Source organism: Bos taurus, chromosome 10 (assembly GCF_002263795.3).
Source record: "Bos taurus isolate L1 Dominette 01449 registration number 42190680 breed Hereford chromosome 10, ARS-UCD2.0, whole genome shotgun sequence".
Classification (NCBI taxonomy): domain Eukaryota; kingdom Metazoa; phylum Chordata; class Mammalia; order Artiodactyla; family Bovidae; genus Bos; species Bos taurus.
In genome coordinates, this window is record NC_037337.1 from 19,239,938 (window position 1) to 19,255,942 (window position 16,005).

Here is a 16,005-nt window from a genome sequence, read left to right on the forward strand (position 1 = left end):
GGGTTGAGGGTTCTGTGATCTGGGAGAAAGACTGGGCTGAAGTGGGCTGGTACTGGACTGGTGTTGGACTGGCTCTAGGCAGGGCTTGGGTTGGGGCTGCAGTTGAGGCTGGGATTTGGGCTGGGCCTCACTCTAATCGGATTGGGGCTGGGCTGGGCAGGGCTGGGCAGGGCTGGGCTGGGCTGACCCCGCGCACCTTTGTGGAGGCCGGTGAGCCGGTCCTTCAGCACCGTCAGCTCGTAGATGCGGCCGAACTCCTCGAACAGCGGCTTGAGGTCCTGCTCGTCCAAGCCCCGCGGGATCTGCCCCACGAAAAGCTTGATGGCGTCGTGGTCCTTCATGGGCACGGCAGGACCCGGGTTTAGCCCGCTCATGCCGATGCCGCTGTCCGCGGTGCTGAAACCCAGGCGAGGGCCGGGGCCGGCGGGCGGCGCAGACCCTCCGGGCGCCGCGGCCATATCCCCGCCCGGTCCGCCCTCCCGCCGGTCCCGCCTGTCCCGCCGTCCCCTCCCTGGACCGGTGGAGAGGGCCGGGGGGGAGGGGGCGGGACCCAGGCGGCGAGGGCAGGAGGGGAGGCTGCACAGGGGGCGGGGTCCGGGTGGAGGGGCGTAGAAAGGGTGGGGCGGGCTGGAAGGGGGCGGGGCAGGGGGCGGGGCAGGCCCGGGCTGAGGCGGCGGGACGCTGGGGTCTGGCTTGAGGTCCCAGCGCGGCGCTCTCTGGGCTCCCGCCCGAGCTCTCCCAGAGCTGAGCCCCGAGCCCCAGCCCCTGTGTTTGATGACGTAAGGGCAGCTGGCCGCCGGGTCTACGCAAATGATTTGCATAATGAGGAAGCAACGGCCAATCAGAGATGGAGTTGACCGGGTTCGGCCGGGGGCGGGAGGGGTGGCTGGGCTCTAGCGCTCCTTCCTGCTCGCCATGGCAACCGGACCCTAGGATGCCCTGTGTCTGTCGAGTATGTGCGGGCGTGGCCGTGGATCGTGCGTGTGCGCCTTGGACAGCGTGAGGGGAAGTAGCTTTGTCATGCGTGGTGATGTCTGAGGGAGTCAGAGCTAACCCCTCTCCTCACACACCAGCACACACAGGCACACACCTCCAATCACTGGAGCGTTTCCTGCGGGGGTGGATGGGGATTCCTCTTCTCCATTCCCACTACCGAAGCCAGTCCTCGGAGCCGATCCCACCCCGCCTATCACACAGCTCTCTCCTCAACAACTACCTTACGCACGAGACTCAAATGCATTCGTCTCCCACGGATCCCGCAAAAACTAAAAATAAAATTTTAAAGAAAGAAAAACAAAACAAAAACTCCAAAACACTCCTGGAACATGAATTCCTCCTCAGGAGAGTGAGGGAACTTACATAGCCATATTTGCTCACACACCTAGTTCATCCTGATTCTGTGAGCTCACGAGTGTTATCCTCTTTTTCCAGAAAAGGAAGCTGAGGGTCTGAGGGTCAAGGAGGTTAGGACCAAGCCGGCCCCTAACATCTGCTGGGGCCAGGGCAAAAGAAGAAATGAAAATACACATACTGCGTGTCTAAATATTTAAAAGATACAAATCAAGTTCAGTTCAGTTCAGTTCAGTCGCTCAGTCGTGTCCGACTCTGCGACCCCACGAATCACAACACACCAGGCCTCCCTGTCCATCACCAACAAGTTGTTAAATATGTTTATTTCTTATTTCTGCAAATACTCCTTCATAATAAAAATGAAAAACATGTGTAAAACTGCTTTTATATGATGGAAAGTTGGCAACATATCAGAGCTGATGGAATTTTTATTGCACTTGCTTATGTCTGAGTATTCTTTTAATGGGTCAGTGATATTTGGACGCAAGGAGTACAATAAAGATAAATAATTCATAAGTTATATGTTTATTTCAAAATTTTTTCTTGCCTTCTTTCATTAAAATTGCTAATCTGTCTTCATTGATGACTGTTCAAGAGCAGCAGTAGCAACTAGAATCAACAAAATGTTGTTACAATATTCAAATTCAGAAATAATTAATTTTTTTTTTACTTTTAGTAAAAAAAAATCCTTGTAATTACCTGATTATGGAATGGTTACCATAATATTTGTTTCACTGAGCTTGATGTATTTTTTCAAATTTCTTTGAAACTTTCTCTGTAAGTCTATTTTTTAGTTTTCAACTGTTTGGAGAATTTTCCTTTTGTCTCTCTTTTATGAACTTCTAGTTTGAGAACATACTCTGTACAATTTCAGTTATTTTACATTTGTTGAGGTTTTGTGATCCTCAGAATCTGATCTATCTTGGTAAATGCTTTGTCGGTGAGTGAAAAGAATATTTTCAACAGTATATTCTGCTGTAATTGGATGGAGTGTTCCATAAATGCTGACTAGATCCTGTTGGTTGATGGTGTTGTTGAGTTCTCTATCTTTGCTGACTTTATGTCTACTTGTTTTCTCAACTATTGAGAGAGGGTTATTTAAGTCTACAATTATAATTGTGAATTTATTTCTCCTTCCAGTTCTATTAGTTTTTCTTCACATATGTTGCAGTTCTCTTGGTTGGTACATACACATTTAGGATTGCTATGTTTTTCTGGTGGATTGACTCTTTTATCATTATGTAATGTCAATGATTATATTCCTTGCAACCAAAGATGGAGAAGCACTATACAGTCAGCAAAAACAAGACTGGGAGCTGACTGTGGCTCAGACCATGAACTCCTTATTGCCAAATTCAGACTTATATTGAAGAAGGTAGGGAAAACTACTAGACCATTCAGGTATGACCTAAATCAAATCCCTTATGATTATACAGTGGAAGTGACAAATAGATTCAAGGGATTAGATCTGAGAGACAGAGTGCCTGAAGAAATATGGACGGAAGTTCATGACATTGCACAGAAGGCAGTGATCAAGACCATCCCCAAGACAAAGAAATGCAAAAAGGCAAAATGATTGTCTGAGGAGGCCTTACAAATAGCTGAGAAAAGAAGAGAAGCTAAAGGCAAAGGAGAAAAAGAAAGATATACCCATTTGAATGCAGAGTTCCAAAGAATAGCCAGGAGAGATAAGAAAGCCTTCCTCAGTGGTCAATGCAAAGAAATAGAGGAAAACAACAGAGTGGGGAAAACTAGAGATCTCTTCCAGGAAATAAGAGATTCCAAGGGAACATTTCATGCAAAGATGGGCACAATAAAGGACAGAAATGGTATGGACCTAACAGAAGCAGAAGATATTAAGGGGAGGTGGCAACAATACACAGAAGAACTGTACAAAAAAGATCTTCATGATCCAGATAACCACAATGATGTGATCACTCACTCAGAGCCAGACATCCTGGAATGCAAAGTCAAGTGGGACTTAGGAAGCATCACTACAAACAAAGCTAGTGGAGGTGATGGAATTCCAGTTGAGCTATTTCAAATCCTGAAAGATGATGCTGTGAAAGTGCTGCACTCAATATGCCAGCAAATTTGGAAAACTCAGCCATGGCCACAGGACTGGAAAAGGTCAGTTTTCATTCCAATCCCAAAGAAAGGCAATGCCAAAATATGCTCAAACTACCGCACAATTGCACTCATCTCATACGCTAGCAAAGTAATGCTCAAAATTCTCCAAGCCAGGCTTCAACAGTATGCAAACTGAGAACTTCCAGATGTTCAAGCTGGATTTAGAAGAGGCAGAGGAACCAGAGATCAAATTGCCAACATCCACTGGATCATCGAAAAAGCAAGAGAGTTCCAGAAAAACATCTATTTCTGCTTTATTGACTATGCCAAAGCCTTTGACTGTGTGGATCACAATAAACTGTGGAAAATTCTGAAAGAGATGGGAATACTAGACACCTTACCTACCTTCTGAGAAATCTGTATGCAGGTCAAGAAACAATAGTTAGAACTGGACATGGAACAACAGACTGGTTCCAAATTGGGAAAGGAGTATGTCAAGGCTATTTATTGTCACCCTGCTTGTTTAACTTATATGCAGAGGACATCATGGGAAATGCCAGGCTGGATGAAGCACAAGCTGGAATCAAGATTGCCAGGAGAAATATCAATAACCTCAGATATGCAGATGACACCACCCTTATGGCAGAAAGTGAAGAAGAACTAAAGAGCCTCTTGATGAGAGTGAAACAGAAGAGTGAAGAAGTTGGCTTAAAACTCAACATTCAGGAAATGAAGATCATGGCATCTGGTCCCATCACTTCACGGCAAATAGATGGGGAAACAATAGAAACAGTGAGAGACTATTTTCTTGGGTTCCAAAATCACTGCAGATGGTGACTGCAGCCATGAAATTAAAAGACACTTGCTCCTTGGAAGAAAAGCTATGACCAACCTAGACAGCATATTAAAAAGCCGAGACATTACTTTGCCAACAAAGGTCTGTCTCATCAAAGGTATGGTTTTTCCAGTAGTCATGTATGGATGTGAGAGTTACACTATAAAGAAAGCTGAGTGCAGAAGAATTAATGCTTTTGGACTGTGGTGTTGGAGAAGACTCTTGAGAGTCCCTTGGACTGCAAGGAGATCCAACCAGTCCATTCTGAAGGAGATCAGTCCTAAATATTCACTGGAAGGACTGATGTTGAAGCTGAAACTGCAATACTTTGGCCACCTCATGTGAAGAACTGACTCATTGGAAAAGACCCTGATTCTGGGAAAAATTGAAGGCAAGAGGAGAAGGGGACAACAGAGGATGAGATGGTTGGATGGCATCACTGACTCAATGGACTTGAGTTTGAGCAAGCTCTGGGAGTTGATGATGGACAGGGAAGCCTGGCCTGATGGAATCCATGGGTTGCAATGAGTTGACACAACTGAACAACTGAACTGAACTGAATGTCATTCTCTGTTCTTGACAAGTTTCTTACTTTGAGATTTGCTTTATCTGACATTAATATAGCCACGCCTGATTTATTTTTGGTTAATGTTTACGTAGTATATCATTCTCTATCCTTTTTTTTCAACCTACTTGTACTGTTATATTTGATGTGACAGCATATAGTTGGGTGTCAAGGTCTTTGTAGACTGGGACCTGGGGACTGGAGTCGAAGATAAGGATGCAGGGGACCCAAGTCTCAAGTGAAATAAGGGTGCTTTATTTGCAGAAAAGCATGTTTATATATCTTCATACAAGGCAGCTTTAGGCAGTAAAAAAGATTGAACAAAAACAAAGCCAAGCAAATAACAATCTTCAAAGGGCCAGAAAGCATTCCATATCCTGAGTAAGACAGGCATAACTAAATAAATTTCATTTAAGTAAGGTCACTGAAGGGAGTCACTGAAAGGAATGCAAGCAGGTGCCCCTTCTCATGATCTCAGTCCTGAGAACTGTGTGCAGCTCTGCTCGCTCCTGTTTTCCAGGAACTGATAAGGAATAGTGAGTCCTTGAGAAACAGCACACAAAAGAAGAACATATTGGATCCCTTAAAGTTGAACATCCCCTGACAGTTGGGTCATTTTTTAAAATTTAGGTAATCAATTTTTGTCTTTTAATTGTTTTATATAGACCATTTACATTTGATATCGTTATTGACATACTAGGGTTTTAAATCTGCCACTTAATTTTCTGTCTTCTTTTTGTTCCCTCTGTTCTTCATTTCTCTATTTTCTTTTTTCAATCTTCCTTAGGATTAATTGTTTCTTATTCTAGGTACACTGTAAATACACATCAAAGTTTACTTGTATTGACATTTTACCAGTTCAAGTAAAGTATAGAAAATGTACCTACCTTTAAGTCCCTTTGTGTGTTATTCACTCGGTTGTGTCCAACTCTTTGTGATTCCATGGACTGTAGCCCACCAGGCTCCTCTGTGCATGGAATTCTCCAGGCAAGAATACTGGAGTGGGTAGCCATTTCCTTCTCTAGGGGATCTCCCCAACTCAGAGATCAAACCTGGGTCTCCCACATTGCAGGCATATTCTTTTTACAATCTGAGCCACCAGGGAAGCCATAATTCCTTTTATCTTCCCTCATTTATAATTATCATAACTATGTCTTCTATACGCTTTGAAAACCACATCAATATTATTCAAAAACAATATTATTCAAAAACAATTTCCTCTTGGAAAACCCAGAGAAACAGTAAAACCTACTATATTTACCTATTTTTCACCTTTTAAAGTTTTTATTTTTTATTTATTTTTCTTTTGACCATACCATGAAGCATGTGAGATCTTAGTTCCCACACCAGGGATTGAACCCATCCCTCGTGCATTGGGAACAAGTATGGAGTCTTAGCCACTGGACCACCAGGGAAGTCCCCCCATATTTTCATCTTTCCATGGTGTTTTCCCTCATTCCAGATAGTCTAAAATTCCTTCTTTTATCATTTCCTTTACATTTTAATAACTTTGTTAGCCCTTCTTTTAAGACAGTTTCCCTGGTGACAAATTCCCTAAGTTATCCTTCATCTGAACATATCTATTTTTTAACTATTTTTAAAAAAAATATTTATTTATTTGGCTGAACCAAGTCTTAGTTGCAGCATGTGGGATCTAGTTCTCTGACCAAGGATCAGACCTGGGCCCAGGATTGGGAGCAGAGTCTTAGCCACTGTGCCAGCAGGGAAGTCCCTGAAATGATTTTGATCTCCCCTCATTCCTGAAGGATATTTTTGCTGAATATAGGGTTCTAGCTTGGCAGCTATTTTCTTTCAGCACATGAAACATGTGCCACTTCTCTACGGCCTCCACAATTTCTGGTGAGAAATCTGTTCTCTGTCATTTGAATTATTTTTCTCTGATAGGTAAGTTGCCATTTCCTTCTCACTACTTTTACGATACTATCTTTGTCTTTAGTTTTCAGAAGTTTGATTATGAGGTGTCTTGAAGTAGATTTCCTTGGCTTTATCCTGTTTGGGATTTGCTAAATTTGGGTAGTTTTCAGCTATTCAAGGACCTTTTCATCCCCTTCCTCTTTTACCTTTTTCTTCAGAACTATGATCTTTTGTTAATCCCATAGGTCCCTGCTGCTGCTGCTGCTAAGTCACTTCAGTCGTGTCCGACTCTGTGCGACCCCATAGACAGCAGCCCACCAGGCTCCTCCGTCCATGGGATTTTCCAGGCAAGAGTACTGGAGTGCGGTGCCATTGCCTTCTCCAGTAGGTCCCTGAGGCACTGTAAAAATTTTTTAAGTCTATTTTCTCTCTGTTGTTTAGATTGGGTAAGTTCTTTTCTACCTTCAAGTTCACTGATTCTTTCCTGTGTATTCTGATGTCAAGCCTATCTAGTGAGTTTTTCATTTTGGTTGTTGTATTTTTCGTTTCTAAAATTTCTCAGTTCAGTTCAGTTCAGTTGCTCAGTTGTGTTTGACTCTTTGAGACCCCATGGACTCCAGCAGGCCAGGCTTCCCTGTCCATCACCAACTCCCAGAGCTTGCTCAAACTCATGTCCATCGAATCAGTGATGCCATCCAGCCATCTCATCCTCTGTCGTCCCCTTCTCCTCCCACCTTCAATCTTGCCCAGCATCAGGATCTTTTCCGATGAGTAGGGCTCTTCACATCAGGTGACCAAAGTTTTGGAGCTTCAGCTTCAGCATCACTCCTTCCAATTAATATTCAGAACTGATTTCCTTTACAGTTGACTGGTTTACTTGCAGTCCAAGGGACTCTCAAGAGTCTTCTCCAACACCACAGTTCAAAAGCATCAATTCTTCTAAAATTTCTACTTTGCCCTTATTTATACCTTCTATTTCTCAGCTGAGATGTCCTATTTTTTCCTATTTCAAGTTTGTTTGCACATTAAGTCTCCTACATATGAACCTCCAAATTTTGAACTTTCAAATATGCAAACATATTATAAACCTATTATAGTACTATAGAGCCAACTGCTAGTTGGGTACCCGGCCTAATTTTGTTGGACTTACAAGCACACCCTTGGAATGGAATTCATTTGTATATAGGAGACTTACTCTATTTGTTTGTTGAAGCATTTTATAATGGCTGCTTTAACATCTTTGATAGATAATTCCATTCCAGTATGTGTGTCATCTTAGTGTTAGTGCCTATTATTACTCTGGATATGTTATTATGAAACTCTGAGTATTTAAATTTTCTATTTTAGCAGATCTCTGACCCTATACTAGTTGAGAAACAGAGACACAGCCTTGTTACTGACACATTTAAGTTCAAATGTCCTGCTACAGCTCTGCTGCTGCTGCTGTTGTTGTTCAGTCACTAAGTCATGTCCAACTCTCTGTGACCCCATGGACTGCAGCACGACAGGCCTCCCTGTCCTTCACTATCTCCCAGAGTTTGCTTAAGTTCATGTCCATTGAATAGGTGATGCTATTCAACCATCTCATCCTCTGCTGTCCTCTTCTCCTTTTGCCTTCAATCTTCCCCAGCATCAGGGTCTTTTCCAATCAGTTGGCTGTTCACATCAGGTGGTCAGAGTATTGGAGCTTAACCTTCAGCATCTGTCCTTCCTATGAGTATTCAGGGTTGATTTCCTTTAGGACTGACTGGTTCAATCTCCTTGCTGTTGAAGGAGATCTCTGCTGAAAGCACCCTGCTGCTGCTGCTGCTGCTAAGTCGCTTCAGTCGTGTCCGACTCTGTTCGACCCCAGAGACGGCAGCCCATCAGGCTCCCCCGTCCCTGGGATTCTCCAGGCAAGAACACTGGAGTGGGTTGCCATTTCCTTCTCCAGTGCAGGAAAGTGAAAAGTGAAAGTGAAATTGCTCAGTCGTGTCCGACCCCTATCGACTACCAGGCTCCTCTGTCCATGGGATTTTCCAGCCAAGAGTACTGGAGTAGGTTGCCATTGCCTTCTCCGGAAACCACCCTAAACTGGAGGAAAGGTGGTCTCATTACTACTGGTTGGAAACTTCCAGATGTGCCCCTTTGACACCATTCCAACAAGGAGGGAGAGGCTGCTGCTGCTGCTGCTAAGTCATTTCAGTCCTGTCCGACTCTGTTCGACCCCAGAGACGGCAGCCCATCAGGCTCCCCCGTCCCTGGGATTCTCCAGGCAAGGACACTGGAGTGGGTTGCCATTTCCTTCTCCAGTGCATGAAAGTGAAAAGTGAAAGTGAAGTCACTCAGTTGTGTCCAACTCTTAGCAACCCCATGGACTGCAGCCTACCAGACTCCTCCATCCATGGGATTTTCCAGGCAAGAGTACTGGAGTGGGGTGCCATTGCCTTCTCCAGAAACCACCCTAAATTGGAGGAAAGGTGGTCTCATTACTACTGGTTGGAAACTTCCAGGTGTGCCCCTTTGACACCATTCCAACAAAGAGGGAGAGGAGACCCATTGAATCTACAGAAAGGGAATTTGTTAATGTTAGGTGGGGTTGAAAGTCCTAACTCTGCTTTTGACCTTCTCTGTTGCTACTTTGGTGGCAGGGAGAAGACGGACTGGACTAGCTTGTTGCAGCCACAACCAAACTAATTGAATCAGACTTGCTGGAATGGGACCTAGGCATAAGTGTGTTTTAAACCTGTCCTGTTGATTCCAAAGTGCTTACAAACATGGTTAAGGACAGAAGCCTGACGTGCTGCAGTCCATGGGGTTGCAAAGAGTCAGACATGACTGAGCACTGAACAACAATAGATTAGTTTGTACATTCTATAGTTTTATATAAGTGGAATCATACAGTATGTATTCTTTTTTCTAGCTTCTTTCATAGCAAATTATTTTTAGATTTATCCACGTTGTTGTATGCACCAACAATTCATTATTTTTTATTGCTGAGCAGTATTCCATTGTATTTGTATACCACATCTTGTTAGTCCACTCACCTTATGATAGACACTTGGGTTATTTCCAGTTTAGGGCTATCACTAGCAAAGCCACTATGAATACTCCTGTACAAATCTTTTTATGGACATGTATTTCCTTTCCTCTTGAATCAATACCAAGGGATAGAATGACAAGACTATGTCAGAGATAAGTATTTAGCTTTTTAAGAAACTATCAAAATGTTTTCCAAAGTGGTTGTTTTATTTTACATTCTCAGTAGTAGTGCATGAGAGTTCAAGTTCTTCTACATTTTTGTTAACACGTTATAGTCAATCTTTTATTTTATTATTTTTTATAGTCTTTTACATTTTAGCTGTTGTAATTGGTGTATAGTGGTATCTCATTGTGGTTTTTATTTCCATTTCCATAATAATTAATGATGTTAAGAATCTTTTCATGAGCTTATTTACTGTCTATCAAACTCTTTTCCCCATTAAAAAATTGTTTTTTTTTCTTTATCATTACATATTGGAAATTCTTTAGATATTGTAGTTCCAAGTTCTTTGTCAAAGTTATGCTTTGCAAAGATATTTCTCCCAGACTGTGTCTTGTTTTTTCATTTTCTTAACAGAGAACAATTGAGCAACTGAACAACAGTTCAGTTTTCTATAGCAGTTTTTAGTTTTAATTTTTATGATGACCAAGTTATCAATTTCTTATTTAACGGGTTATGCTTTTGGTAGCATATCTGAAAAATTATTGCCTACACCACGGAACACAAAGATTTCCCCTTGTGTTTTTTTCTAGAATTTATTATAGTATCAGGTTTTATATTTAGTTCTTTGAATACTTTTTAGTTAATTTTTTGTATGATATGAGGTATGGATCAAGTTAAGAAATGTTATTTTTACATATGGATATTCATATGTTCCAGCAGCATCTGTTGAGAAAGGCTATCCTTTCTCTACTGAATTGCCTTTGTCATAAACTAATTGTATGTTATGTTATGTGATTTTTCTGGACTCTGTTGCATTCTATTGACCCATTTCTTCATTTTTATGCCAATATCACACTGCCTTGATTAATGCAGCTTTAGCATAATCCTTGAGATCAGTTAGTTTCGGCCCTCCAAGTTTGTTCTTTTTCAGTTGGTTTGGCTATCCTAGGACCTTTGCATTTCCATATAAATTTTAGAATCGGTTTGTCAATTAAAAAAAAAAAAGCCTGCCGAGATTTTTCCTGGGATTATATTCAATCTGTAGATAAATTTGGAAGAGAATTGCCGTCTTAACAAAACTGAGATTTCTGCCCCTTGAACAAAATATAGGTTTACATTTATTTAGGCTTTTAATTTCTCTCAGAAATTTTTTGTATAGTTCTTTTACATCTTTTGTCAAAGGTCGAAGTTTTGACGTTATTATAAGTCGTATCTTTTTTTTTGGCCAGAGCTGCACAATTTGTGGGATCTTAGTGCCCTGCCCCAGGGATTGAACCCAGGCCCTCGGCAGTGAGAGTGTGAAGTCCTAACTGCTGGACTGTCAGGTAATTCCCAAATTGTATCTTTTCAAAAATTACAATTTATAGTAGTTTTCTGCTTGTGTATAAAAATATAATCCAGTTGGATTTTCTCTGTAAACAATCATGTCATCTGCAAGTTAAGACAGTTTTACTGCTTCCTGTTTAATCTGCATGCCTTTTATTTTCTCCCCTGCCTGACTGCAGTGACTACAATTTCCAAGCACAGTCTTTTTTTAAGTTGTTTTGATATTTATTTCTTTTCAGTTATATTTTTCAAATAATCAAGGAAATAATCACAGTTACAGGGCCTGACAAAGTGTAACTACTTCTAGTCCAATTTTCTCTTTTTATAGATATATAAAAATAAGACATTGATGGAATCCAGATTTCTGACCAGAGTCCTTTCCCCTACGTATTGACAACACTCATAAGGATAATGTATAATATAAAAGCTCTAACTTAGACAGTTTTATTTGTTTTAGCATATGCTGTTTGGGTTTTGTTGTTTTTGCCGTGCTGCACAGCTTGTGGGATTCTGGTTTCCCAACAAGGGTTTTTTTTTTTTTAATTTTATTTTATTTTTAAACTTTACATAATTGTATTAGTTTTGCCAAATATCAAAATGAACCCAGGCCCTCAGCAGTGAGAGTGCAGAGTCTTAACCACTGGACTGCCATGGAATTGCCACATATGATGTTATTAATTTACAAATGTCCAAAGTACACATCTTCAGTAAGCAGCACCAAAGTTAAATCCATAAAACTTAGAAAACTAGAACATGTTATCCTCCTGCTGTACAATCTCAAATACAAGCAAGTGAAAATGGAAACCCTTCCTTTGTTCTCAGTTTTAGGGGAAAAGACTTCGTTTTTCATCATTAAATATAATGCCAACGGTAGATTTTTTTGGTAGATGCACTTTATCAGGCTGCGGAAATTCCTTTCTGACATTCATTAGAGCTTTCATCGTGAATGGGTTTTCTATTTTTTCTAGTGCTTTCTCTGTGACTATTAAGATGAGAATGTGTGTTCTCTTCTTTTTTCTATTAATTTTAATATACTGTATTGTATTAATTGATCTTGGATGTTCTTTTTTTTTTTTTTGCCTGTGAGTGTACTGTTATTCTACCACTATTTGTTTAATAGAATATTCTTTCTCCATTGAATTGCCTTTGTTCCTTTGTTGAATTCCAATTGACTATATTGTGTTGGCCTATTTCTGGTCTTGATGCTGTTCTATTGATCTACGCGTCTATTCTTTCACCAAATATTAAACTGTCTTGTTTACAATGGCTTTATACTAAATCTTGAAATTGAATACTGTTCTCCAACTTTGTTCTCTTTCAGTGTTGTATTAGCTATTCTGGCCTCTTGCCTTTCCATGTGAACTTTAGAATCAGTTTGTTGATATCTGTAAAATACCTTGCTGGGATTTTGATTGGAAATGCATTGACTCTATGGATCACATTGGGAAAAAACTGATAACAGTATTGAATTTCTTATCTATGAACATGGAAGATCTCTTGCTTTATTTATATCTTCTTTGATTTCTTCAACAGTGTTGTATTTTTCCTTATATATAGCTTGCACATATTTATTTATTCCAAAACATTCAAGTTTTTGGTTCTAATGAAAATGGTGTTGTATTTTTAATGTCAAATTCAATTTTTTGTTATTAATATACAGGGTAGCAATCAACATTTATATATGTCTTGTGTCCTGCCGTCTTATTATAGTTGCTTATTATTTCCAGGAGATTTTGGTCAAGTCTTTGGGATTTTCTTCATAGACAGTCATGTCATCTGCGAACAGTTTTATTCCTTTCTTCCCAATCTGTACATCTCTTATTTCCTTTTATTATTGCCTTAACAAGGACTTCTAGTAAGATGTTGAATAAGAGTGGTGAAAGAGGACATGGCTTGCCTTGTTCGTGATCTTAGGTGGAAAGAATCTAGTTTCTCACTGTTATGTATGATGGTAGCTATAGGATTTTCATAAATGTTCTTTATCAAGTTGAGGAAGTTCACCTTTATTCTCAGTTTACTGGAAGTTTTTAGAATTATGAATGGGTGTTGGATTTTGTCAAATACTTTTTTCTGTATCTATTAATGTTATCATGATTTTTCTTTAACATGTCGATGTAAGGGATTGTATTAATTGACTTTCAAGTGTTGAACTAGCTTTGCATCCTGGAGTAAATCTCGCTTAGTTACTGTGTATAAGTCTCTGTATACATTATTGGATTTGATTGGCCAATATTTTGTTGAGCATTTTTGCATCTGTGTCCGTGGGAGATACTGGTCTGCAGTTTATGTTTTCTTGTAATATCATTGTCTGGTCTTGATGTTAGGATAATGCTATTCTCTATTTTCAGGAAGAGATCATAGAAAATTGGTGTCAATTTCTTCCTTAAATATGTGGTAAAATTCACCAGTGAACTCATCTGGGTTGGTGCCTTCTATTTTGGAACAATATTCATTACTAATTCAATTTCTTTAGTAGGTAGAGGCCTGTATTTCAGATTGTCTACTTCTCTTTGTGTGAGTTTTGGTAGATAGGGTCTTTCAAGGAACTGGTTCATTTCATCTAGATGATTGAATTTGTGGACATAGAGTTGTTTGTAATATCCCTTCATTTATTTTTTAATGTCCATGGGAATCAATAGTGATGACCCCTCTTTCATTTCTGATACAAGTAATTGGTGTCTCCTTTTCTCATTGGTTAGTTTGGCTAGAGGTTTATTGATTTTATTGATCTTTTGAAAGAAGCTTTTGCTGATTTTCTCTATTTCCATTTTTCAATTTTATTGGTTCCTGCTCTAATTTTTATTATTTCCTTTTTCTGCTTACATTGGATTATATTTGTTTCTAGTTTCTTAAGGAAAACTTAGATTATTGATTTTAGATATTTCTTTTTCAATATACACACTTAATGCCATACATTTCTACAGAGTTTTTACTGCATCTCACAAGTTATAATTGTGTTTTCATATTCATTTCATATAAAAATATTTTAAATTTTTTCTTGAGATATTTTTTAAGCCAGGTGTTATTCAGAAGTATGTTATTTAATTTTCAAATATTTGGGGATTTTCTGGCTATTTTTCTGTTATTCTAGCTTAATTCCGTTGTGGTCTCAGAGCATATATCTTATGACTTCAGTCTTTTAATATTTATTAAGGTGTGTTTCATGTCCCAGAATGTGGTCTATCTTGGTGAAAGTTCCATATGAACTTGAGAGGAATGTATAGATTCAGTTCATTCATGGTGCTGTTCAGTTCAATTATGTCAGTATTAATTTCCACCTTCTGAGTAGTGGACTTGTCTCTTTCTCCTTGTAGTCTTGTAGGTTTTCCCGTCATATATATGTTCCTGTCATGTATACTCTGCTGTTAGGGCATACACTTTAAAGATTCTGTCTTCTTGGAGAATTAACTTCTTTATCATTATGTAATGTTCCCCTTCTTTCTTATTTTTTATTGAAGTATAGTTGATTTACAATGTTGTGTTATATACAACATGTATATATTTACAATGCTGTGTTGTTTTTGGTATACAGAAAAGTGATTCAGTTATTCACTTATATATGTATATTCTTTTCATATTTTTTCCATTATGGCTTATTACAGTATATTTAATATAGGTCCCTGTGCTATAAAGAAGGGCCTTACTATTTCTCTATTTCACATAGAGTAGTTTGTATCTGCTAATCCCAAACTCCTAATTTATCCTCCCCATCCCCTTTCCTTTTGGTAACCATAAGTTTGTTTTCTATGTCTGTGAATCTGTTTCTGTTTGGTAAATAAATTCATTTGTATCATATTTTAGGTTCTACATTTAAGTGATATCATATGGTATTTGTCTTCCTCTTTTTGACTTACACCACTTAGAATAACAATCTCTAGGTCCATCCATGTTGCTGCAAATGGTGTTATTTCATTCCTTCTTGTGGCTGAGTAGTATTCCATTGTATATATATTAATATATACCACATCTTCTTTATCCATTCATCTGTTGATAGGCATTTAGTTTACTTCCATGTCTTGGCTATTTTAAATAGTGCTGTTATGAACACTGGGGTGCATGTATCTCTTCAGATTAGAGTTTTCTCTGGATATATGCCCAGGAGTAGAATTGCTAGATCATAAGGCAACTCTCGGAGTACTCTTGCCTGGAAAATCCCATGGACAGAAGAGCCTGGTGGGCTGCAGTCCATGGGGTCGCGAAGAATCGGACACAACTGAGCGACTTCACTTTCACTTTTCACTTTTATGCATTGGAGAAGGAAATGGCAACCCACTCCAGTGTTCTTGCCTGGAGGATCCCAGGGACAGGGGAGCCTGGTGGGCTGCCGTCTATGGGGTCCCACAGAGTCGGACACGACTGAAGCGACTTAGCAGCAGTAGCAGCAAAGCAACTCTATTTTTAGTTTTTTAAGGGACTTTCCTACTGTTTTCTGTAGTGACTATATACCAGTTTACACTCCCATGAGGAGAGTAGGAGAGTTTCCTTTTCTCCACACCCTCTCCAGGATTTGTTATTTGTAGACATTTTAATGATAGTCATTCTGACTGGTGTGAGGTTTTACCTTAGTTTTGATTGGCATCTCTCTAATAATTACTGACATTGAGCATCTTTTCACATGCCTATTGGCCATCTGTATCGCTTCCTTGGAGAAATGTTGATTTAAGCCTTTTGCCCATTTTTTGATTGGCTTGTTTCATTATTGAGTTGTATGAGCTGTTTGTGTATTTTGGAAATAAGCCTTTGGTTGTATCAGTTGCAAATGTTTTATTCAGTTTTGTATGTTGTCTTTTTGTTTTGTTT

The 16,005-nt window shown here is 39.7% G+C and overlaps 1 protein-coding gene and 1 long non-coding RNA gene across 7 annotated transcripts in view; one reads left to right on the top strand and one right to left on the bottom strand.

Moving 5' to 3' along the window:
* Window positions 1-772, bottom strand: part of CELF6 (CUGBP Elav-like family member 6) — a 30,710-nt gene extending 29,938 nt beyond the window's left edge. For 2 of the 6 annotated variants that reach the window (XM_024997730.2, XM_005211363.5), the window contains exon 1: window positions 197-765. In XM_024997730.2, the coding sequence (XP_024853498.1) occupies window positions 197-458 (262 nt within the window). In that variant the 5' untranslated portion in view covers window positions 459-765. Of the gene's footprint in view, window positions 1-196 lie in introns of all 6 variants that reach the window. The other 4 variants (NM_001205644.1, XM_005211364.5, XM_010808974.4 and 1 more) reach the window with 4 other exon arrangements.
* The window catches only part of LOC132346341 (uncharacterized), a 76,266-nt gene that overhangs the window by 24,311 nt on the left and 35,950 nt on the right, over window positions 1-16,005 (top strand). The window contains exon 2 of the long non-coding RNA XR_009496144.1: window positions 11,109-11,204. This is a non-coding gene — a long non-coding RNA (uncharacterized lncRNA). The remainder of the gene's footprint in view (window positions 1-11,108; window positions 11,205-16,005) is intronic.